The following is a 10,000-nucleotide window of genomic DNA, read 5'->3' on the forward strand; positions in this document are numbered from 1 at the left end:
TCCACAGTGTGGTCTCGGCTCTGTTGGGGGTCTCTCTGGTTCTGGTCGTTGCCTCCTACGTCTTCATTGAGTTTTTTCTGGACCCGTCCAAACTCCGCTCTGACAAACACTTCCTGGGTAAGACCTGACCCCTGACCTCCGACCTTTGACCTCTGACCTCTGACCCAGCATAAGAACTAGGCAGGGACGATCTAAACAGGTTAATATGGATCACGGTGTTATCCAGATAATCATCAAAATATGCTTTAAACTCTTAAAATGAAACAAAACACTTCTCTTTAAATCTTGTTACATTTATGAAGTTCTCCTGCATAGATAATAACTAATAAAAATACAATAAAAATGTTTTTAATAATAATAATATAATGATAATAATTATAATAATATTATAATGCTAATAATTATAATAATAATAATAAACAATAGAAACATTGTGCGAGTCTGTTCTTTCTTACATCATAATTCCTGTATTTTTTAAATCAGGCTCTATTTTTTACTTCATTTTTCATTATCCTGGTGAAATTCATCCCGATCACAACTTATTCTAGAATTTATACGTGTGTGTGTGTGTGTGTGTGTGTGTGTGTGTGTGTGTGTGTGTGTGTGTGTGTGTGTGTGTGTGTGTGTGTGTGTGTGTGTGTGTGTGTGTGTGTGTGTGTGTGTGTGTGTGTGTGTGTCCGTCCCACAGTGAGGAATGAGTCGGCGGTGTGGTTCGTCTTCCTGCCGGTGGTTCCGGTCCGGTCTGCAGCAGCAGTGATTCCCGGTCTGGCTGCCGTCACCATCGCTCTGGGTCTGCTGTCCTCGGTGCTGCTCTGCCACCTGCTCTGCTTCCACCTCTACCTGAGTAAGACACACCTGTCTGTGTGTTGTCATACGTTCAGACCAGCACGTGGAGGTAGAGAGACTGTATCATCACTGTGTGTGTGTGTGTGTGTGTGTCACAGTGTGGAACCGGCTCAGCACCTTTGAGTACATTGTGCGTCAGCGTCACCGTCAGAACGGCAGAGACTCGAGGAAACTGGCATCAGTGAAGGAGCCGGCAGCTCCACCGTCGGTCCACGTCGTCAAGGTAACTGAGGCTCCTGGCGGCCATGTTGGCTCTGATGTGACCTGACGTGAAGCACAAAGATCGTTACAGGAAACAGAGCACCCACTCTCACACAAACACAGCCAGTATAAAACCTTTAGCAGCTGTTCCTCTCTCTGACTGTAGGGGGCGACATCAACACAGTGGATGAACTCTACATCCTTCACTTTGCCCCACTTTAATTTAACTCATTGTTCAGGACGTTGTTACCGTGATGACATGGCAGGATATTATGGTGTAATAGACATGGACATGCAGCAAGACAAAGACACTAGAAGAAGAGAGAAGCCTCCACAGGGGGGCGCTAGAGAAGTTAAGCGGAGTCAAAGATACTGCAGGAGGTGTATTAAAATATAAAATGTTCCTCCTCTTCTTCTTCTTCATAACTCCTGTTAGACGTTAGCTGTGCTGCTAACGTTACTAGCTCTCCTCCTGTTAGCCGTTAGTGGTGCTGCTAACGTTACTAGCATTATAATGTAACTGAACTGAACCTCCGTTCGTTAGCTGTTAGCTCCGTTATTACCAGTTGACAAGAGGAAAGTTTTGTTCCCGTCAAACAACGGCTGAATTTGAACAAATACTAGAAAGCATTAATGCCTATCTTTTATTTTTATCTAATAAAGATAATTATTTTAAACTGACCTGAACACAGAGGTTACTTGCCCCGGGGAACTGTTAATGTTTAGCCCTGCTGTTTACAATCATCACTGGTCATTTGTATTAAATATAAATGATCATAAGAGGGTTGAATTTATATTTATTGTTCAATATAAGGTGGAAAATTCTGCTTTCTTTCAACCTCATTAAATCCCAGTTCATTAAAATCCCTTCATGAACTTCAGAAGTACAGAACTACATAATAATTACCCTCTAATCACAGCACTTATGTATCATTGTAACTGTGTCTGGTTTGATTCCTGTGGTCTCCGCTGTCCCCCTCAGGACGTGAACTACTCGGGGACTCTGGGCTTCACCAACCCTCAGCTGGACGATGTGGAACCTACCACTGTGTCTGTGACGGGGGGGGCAGAGTAAGTGGTTCTGGTTCTGATGGTCTGGTCCTGTTAACACGCCTCGCTGCCATTGGCTGAGGCCAACTGACCCAGTCCCGACACGTTTCAGTAAACACTCATTTCATAACACAGCGGGGCCGGACCACCGTCACCATGGAGACGTTGTTTTCTCTGCAGAAAAACAAAGTGTGCAAAATGAGAGTTCTTTGGCCGTGACTGCCAGGAAGCAAACAAAGTGTGTAGTGTGTGTGTGTGTGTGTGTGTGTGTGTGTGTGTGTGTGTGTGTGTGTGTGTGTGTGTGTGTGTGTGTGTGCGTGTGCTTCTTAATAAATAACTCCACTCACTGAACATTAGTCTGTTGGGAGTGACTTTATTTATTCTGCAGCCCTCAGAGCGGAGAGTCCAACAGGACAAAGAGACAAAGACACAAAGAGACAAAGAGACAAAGAATAGAAACCACTGAAGGGTTCCAGAGGACGTCTCTTTGTCTTTCTGTCCTCTGATTCGTCTTCATCACAGCAGCTTCTTATTCTAAATATGTTTCAGATCAACCAGAGAAAAACGACCATAGTTACAGTGTGACTCTGGTTCTATGACGATTCTCACTTTTATCTACGTGTAGAGCCGTAACGACAGCGTGAGCTCCGTATAAGTCCCGCCCTAATGTGCTGTGATTGGCTGGTAATACTGTTCTCTTATTGGCTGTCGACAGGACGAGTAGCTGCGTCATTGTTCTTTGTCTAAATGTAAAACGTAGGCTTATAGGAATGTAAATAAAATCAACAGGGATTTGTACTAAAAACAAACAAACATCAAATTCTAAATGTCGCCCTTTTAAATCAAGACAAAATTCTAATGTTAAGAAATAAAAGATTGTAATTTATAAATATTTGCTTTGATCAATAACCATTATGTCACAGTCTGTATTTATTGATTATTAACTTTGGAGCTGCAACAGAAAAATAATCAGTTTAATCGTCTGAGTGACACCTAATGTTCACAAAAGGAACTACATGTTGGTTCAGTCAGCAGGACAAATACAACGGTCATGAACATAATGGTTTCTTTGATCTTCACTGAGCCAATCAGACGCTCTCATTCAGGGCACATCTGTACAGAGCTGTAACTGTGTGTGTGTGTGTGTGTGTGTGTGTGTGTGTGTGTGTGTGTGTGTGTGTGTGTGTGTGTGTGTGTGTGTGTGTGTGTGTGTGTGTGTGTGTGTGTGTGTGTGTGTGTGTCAGGTTCCTGTCTAACGGAAGAGTGAGGACCGTGTCCAGTCCTGTCATGGAGGAAGACGCTCCGCCCACAACGTCTACTGAGATGAGAGCAGCAGAACACACACACCGACGCACACAGGTAAACACACACACATACACAGGTAAACACATACACAGGTAAACACACACATACACAGGTAAACACATACACAGGTAAACACATACACAGGTAAACACATACACAGGTAAACACACACATACACAGGTAAACACACACACATACACAGGTAAACACACACACACATACACAGGTAAACACATACACAGGTAAACACACACACATACACAGGTAAACACACACATACACAGGTAAACACACACATACACAGGTAAACACACACACATACACACACACAAACACAGGTAAACACACACATACACAGGTAAACACACACACACACACACATACACAGGTAAACACACACACATACACAGGTAAACACACACATACACAGGTAAACACACACATACACAGGTAAACACACACACATACACAGGTAAACACACACATACACAGGTAAACACACACATACACAGGTAAACACACACACACACACATACACAGGTAAACACACACACATACACAGGTAAACACACACATACACAGGTAAACACACACATACACAGGTAAACACACACACATACACAGGTAAACACACACATACACAGGTAAACACACACACATACACAGGTAAACACACACACATACACAGGTAAACACACACAAACACATACACAGGTAAACACACACACATACACAGGTAAACACACACATACACAGGTAAACACACACATACACACACATACACACACAGAAGACATGGGGTGTGTGTTGTCATAAGTGTGAAATGACCCTTCAGAGAAGCGTTGATGTGTTTGTTTCTTTCTGGTTCTCACCTTCATTTATTACATCACTCATATGTTGACATTCAGTGTGACTTCACACATGAACGCTGTCTCCTGATTGGCCAGTGAGAGTGTGTCTTTGTGCTTTCACAGAAAAAGAGGAAGAAGGTCCGTAAGGTTCCAGTAGAAGTCACCAGAGGGCGCTGCCCGGGTTCAGCCCCGCCACCCGGTACACACACACGCACACACACGCACACACACGCACACACACGTCTGTCTTTCTGTCCTTGTGAGGACCCTCAGTGATGTAATGCCTTTCTGTGACCTGAACCAACAAAGTGTCATTTACACACATTTACACACATTTACACAGCTTTAGGTCAACTTGTTGAACTCTATCTACACACAGCAGGAGATTAGGAGTCTTTGTATTTGGGACACAGTCATTGTACTGGTCCAGTTTAACGACCAGTACCATGACCAGTACCATGACCAGTACCATGACCAGTATAATGACCAGTACCATGACCAGTATAATGACCAGTACCATGACCAGTACCATGACCAGTACCATGACCAGTACCATGACCAGTATAATGACCAGTACCATGACCAGTATAATGACCAGTACCATGACCAGTATAATGACCAGTACCATGACCAGTTTAATGACCAGTACAATGACCAGTGTGCAGATGTTCTTTATATTTTTAACTTCTGTCTGCTTGTGAATTAAACGTTGATAAATGGACCTTTGTGTGTGTGTTGTCCTCCAGCAGAGCCCAGCAGTATGTCCACTGTGTCTCTGGGTCAAAGACTTCCTTTCCCAGCATTCCCTCTGAGGGCCTCCCTGCCCCCCCTGGCCCCCCCCTCGGGCCCCGTCCAGGCCGCCGCCCCTCCTGCTGAGTACCACTCGGACTCTGCAGAGTCTCTGGAGGAGATCCCAGTGGCGTTGGCCAAACTGGGCTCCTCGTCGTCCACTGCTGCCGGAGACGCCTCCTCGTCTTCACACAGAGTCGTCCCAGCGTTCCCCCTCCCCTCCCCCAGCCCAGGACTAAGAGGAAGCCCGCCTCCTCCCGCGCAAATAGGAGCGCGGCGGAGCTGAGGTTTGAGATGGCCTCCACGCAGCCGCCCATGGTGTTCGTCAGCCGGGCCAGCGGAGAGAACGCTGAGCCCTGGGAGGGAGGCCTCAGTCTGGGCAGGAGGCCGACCAGCTCCAGGCCCGGGGCCAGGCCGGGATCCAGACCCGGGTCCAGGTCCGGGTCCAGACCGGCGTCTCGGGCGTCTCTGGGCTCAGGTGCAGCATCCTGGATGGAGCTGTGACCTGGAACAATCTAATCCCACTCTTTTATCTTTGTAGCCACGCACAACAATCTTTATTTAAATCTAAAGACTTTGTTTTGTATCTCTGACTATTTATTGATTTTGACGATGACTTTTTAATTCTGAATGCCAAAGGTGAGATCATGTTTGTGCACAATCTTTTTAAATGAAGTGACTGAACCTGTAAACCTTAACTTTGTACGTCACTGAGAAGCTGTTCAGTGTTTGTTGTCATGGTAATTCCCCCCCCAACCTCATGAGACGCCGCCGCTCCCAGTTGTTTTTACTGTTTCCCAGTTAACCACCCGTCTCCATGGTAACCCAGGGCCTGAGGGACGGAGTGGTTTATAAAGTGCTGAAGTCATGACATCCCTTCCTGTCCAGCTCTGATGCAGCAGCACTAAGAACCCCAAACACGCTGCTAAAGTACAGTCATGCTAATGCTACCGCTAACGCTAAAGTGTGCATATGAGAAACTTCTGACATGATTGCTGAAGAACCAATACTGACTAAAACTAATCATCAGTCTATAAAGTTTATACTGAAACACATAAATGAAGAGAAACATTGCACTAAATTATTTAAAGTCATGATTATAAAATATTATCTCTCAGTTTATCTGTTTATTACATTTATATTCATGTTAAAAAGCTCTTTTACACAAAACTTTTTCACAGCAATCTTTGCGTCACTTTTGCTTGATAATTTCACTTTTCAGCCAGTCACGTGCCATGAGCCACTCTAGTGAGGTCGTTGTTGTTCACCCCCCGCCCCCCACGATGCCACCCTGCAGGATTTAGTCACGTTAAAGGAACAGTTCAACATTTAGAAACAGCCTGAACATGCCTGAAGGGTACATTTGAAGCTACAGCCAGCAGCTGGTTAGCTTAGCTTAGCATAAAGACTGACAGCCTGGCTAAAAACATAGTCGGCCACATTAACCCCGCAAAACATGTTTTATCCAGATTACAGATTTTACATGTCGATCAGCTTTAGAGGATGTGGATGGTGCTACAGAGCCGAGCTAGCTGTTTCCCCCTGTTTTCAGTCTTTATGCTAAGCTAAGCTAACCAGCTGCTGCAACAACATGAGAGTGGAATCAATCTGAGTTTGGCAGTTTTGTGTTCACATACAGGATGTTTGTTATCTTTCACACTTGTCATCTGATTTTACCTGTTTATCAATAAATGACTGAAAACTGATCACTTTTTATACATTTTAATATCCAAACGATTGATCCTTCCTCGGGATGATTGATGATGAACAGTAACCATGATGACGACGTACTGTTAAATACTTCTGAAGATGTCAATCTTTAAGAACACAAATCTGTAGTTTTTATCAAACAGGAGGAGATGGAGACTTTGTTGGGGACTATTTTCAGCAGCGGATTAATCCACATCTGGTGCTCTAGAGAGTTTTTGTAAGTGGGAGTCAGTTAAACTACAGTTTGTGTTTGTGGTGATGGAGGAACAACAGTGAGGCTCACTGATGTGTCTTCATGGAGCTCTATGAGATATCAGGATACTTGTTAGGAGATACATTCAGTAACTCAGAGGTCCATCCAGGTGTGATGGGGCTCCTACCTGGATGCTGAGGACACAATCTGTGGCTTCATATGTTTTGGCTGCTGTAAGAATTCTGGCGGCTACATTTTGGAAAAGTGTGAGTTGTTTTGTGCAGCAGAGAGAAATCAAAGTGATAGTTGTTATTAATTCGACCCTATAATCTGGATTTCTGTTCTGTGTTGGTTTAGCTTGAGAACGATGTTCAGGTCTGGAGAGATGATCAGGAATATAAATTTGTTAAATGTTGAATTTGAATGCAGTTCGTGGAGGCAGTTGCCCACTGGGAGCATGTGTGGTGGGAAATCCCAATACAGAGCCCTGGGGAACCCCAGGAGAGGCAAAGGTCACTGTTACCTTGATAGAAAGGCCTGAACCCGGACTGCAGATCATCATAGACCAGCAGAGACGGTCTGATCTGAGCTGTGACTTCTTCTTGTAGGATCAGAGTTTAGTCTGTCAATCATTGGTTTCTGTTTACGTCTTCAGTGTTCATGAAAAGCAGCTAAACTAAAACCTTGAGGGCCGCAGTCCATAAATCTCATGTGACATCATCATCATCTGGTTCGGACTGGTTCTTCACACAGACCAGTTACATACGACACTGGGACGAATTATCACCAGTGATCAGGAGCAGGTCAGGCTTTTATTTTGACAGACGCCTGCTGTGTGTGTGTGTGTGTGTGTGTGTGTGTGTGTGTTTGTGTGTTGTTGCATGTCACCATCTCTTGGCGATGTTAGGAGGGGTTGCCCCGGCAACAAGCCCCGACAACATCATAACAGTGTCGATCACAAAGGAGCGGCAATGAGAAGAATGTCACACACACACACACACACACACACACACACACACACACACACACACACACACACACACACACATACTTTTGCAGGTCTCTGTGTGTTCTCTGGCAGCGGCCCAGTTCACCAACAACCTCATACTGGTTTGCATTGAACTGTTTGATCTGTAACCTGATGCTGCAGGTCACGGCTGCATCACATGTCTGTCATCTAACACGCCGAGCAATCTAGCGGAAAAAGTGTGCACGCAAACATGCCGACACCTTGACATGCTAAGGTCGCCATGGTAGCGACCTGTCAATCAGTGTGTAGCCCCGCCCTAAAGCATCCCCTGCTTTATGGTCTGTTTGACTCTAAATGGAGCATCATTTACTAAATGAACATCATGCTGTATTGAAGAAGACTTGAAACTAGAGATTGAGACCATAAACTCATGTTTACAATGTTTACTGAGGGAATAAATCAAGAGAGAAGTAGAGTCATTTTCTCATAGACTTCTATACAACCAGAGGAGTCGCCCCCTGGTGGACAGCAGAGAGAATGCAGCTTTAAACAGGAAGCAGTGACTTTAATTTACAGCTACGTCCATTTTGTTTTATATTTTTATGGCCATCAGAGAGGTTGTGTGAACATGGTGACTACAAACATGGAGGGATGCAGAGAACACTGGACTCAAAAGTCTGAATAAATCCATAAAATCAAATAACTGAAAGCAGCGAGTCACATGATTCTCCTTGTCACATGACTCTCTGGTCTCTGGAGAACCTCCCCCCTTGAACAACATGTGATGTCATACTAACAGCTGCTTCCTGCTGACATAACCACTGACATGAGGTCATATCCTGCCGAGTCCTGAGAGAGTGTGTGTGTGTCAGCGTTCACTCCACACACACTCTGACCTATTGTTGTATTTATGAACCTTTAAACAAAGAGAACCAGATCCTGATGAGTCATTGATTATTGATTAGCAAGGATATGTTAAAGATGATTTTCGGAGTAAAGAAACACAGTAGAGTGCAGTAAAGAAACAGTAAAGAAACAGTAAAGAAACACAGTAAAGAAACACAGTAGAGTGCAGTAAAGAAACAGTAAAGAAACAGTAAAGAAACACAGTAAAGAAAAAGTAAAGAAACACAGTAAAGAAACACAGTAGAGTGCAGTAAAGAAACACAGTAAAGAAACACAGTAAAGAAACACAGTAGAGGACAGTAGAGAAACACAGTAGAGTGCTGGTTTTCCTGTCAACCCTCACAATGAAGTACTTCCTGTCAGACTCACTTCCTGTCTCCTGATGATGACCACACTGTAACACATGTTGTCACTGTTTGTGTTTCTGTAGCCGTGGCAACAAAAACACAGTGATGTGGTTTGAGGGACTGAGTTTATTTAAACTAAGAACGTGTAAATGTCTCCTCAGCGTCTGTGTTCCTCAGGTGAACCAGTCAGATAGAACCTGGTCAGACCTGGTCAGAACCCGAGTTTCAGGGTTCAGACAGAGACCAGGTCTCTTTGTGGGTTTATGTCTCTTTGAGTTCATTACTCTTCCGTTTGTGGTGCTTTGCATACATTTGTTGTGGTTTTCTGTCTCGTTGTGGTAGTTTTTTAAGTTTTTGTGCTAGTTTTGCATCCTTTTATTGTGGTTTTGTGTCTCTTTTTGATAGTTTTTTTAGTTTTTATGGTGGTTTTGAATCTGTTTGTGATCCTTTTATTTTCTTGAGGTCATTTTGCATCAATTTGTTGTTTTTTGTGTCTCTTTTTGGATTTTTTTCTACTTTTTATGGTGGTTTTCTGTCTCTTTTTGACATTTGTTTTAGTTTTTGTGGTGTTTTTTCTACTATTTGTGTCTTTCTGTGGTCAGTTCGTTTGTCTTTGTGGTGGTTTTGCGTCAGTTTCTGGTAATTTTCTCTTTGTCAGATTCGCTGCTCAATTATTTATTCATTAAATATAATTTGCAGCTGTCTCTACCTTGTTTTGTTTTAACTCCTACTTGACTCAGTGTGTTGGTAGTTATTAACGTTGTAATGATTTATTGGTGTTGAAACACGGCATGCAGCACTTTGAAACGCTCCCTCTGACCTCTGACCTGCA

General features: G+C 43.8%; 1 protein-coding gene across 1 annotated transcript in view; it reads left to right on the plus strand.

Moving 5' to 3' along the window:
- The window catches only part of zdhhc1 (zinc finger DHHC-type containing 1), a 13,709-nt gene extending 6,967 nt beyond the window's left edge, over positions 1 to 6,742 (plus strand). Inside the window, 8 exon segments of the mRNA XM_054613248.1 lie at positions 1 to 117; positions 689 to 844; positions 945 to 1,069; positions 2,030 to 2,118; positions 3,342 to 3,456; positions 4,377 to 4,452; positions 5,000 to 5,254; positions 5,257 to 6,742. The exon segment at positions 1 to 117 is cut by the window's left edge and continues 8 nt beyond it. Coding sequence (XP_054469223.1) covers positions 1 to 117; positions 689 to 844; positions 945 to 1,069; positions 2,030 to 2,118; positions 3,342 to 3,456; positions 4,377 to 4,452; positions 5,000 to 5,254; positions 5,257 to 5,546 — 1,223 coding nt within the window. The 3' untranslated portion in view covers positions 5,547 to 6,742.
- Positions 6,743 to 10,000: the final 3,258 nt, after the last annotated feature.

Source organism: Anoplopoma fimbria, chromosome 2, assembly GCF_027596085.1.
Source record: "Anoplopoma fimbria isolate UVic2021 breed Golden Eagle Sablefish chromosome 2, Afim_UVic_2022, whole genome shotgun sequence".
Taxonomy (NCBI): Eukaryota; Metazoa; Chordata; class Actinopteri; order Perciformes; family Anoplopomatidae; genus Anoplopoma; species Anoplopoma fimbria.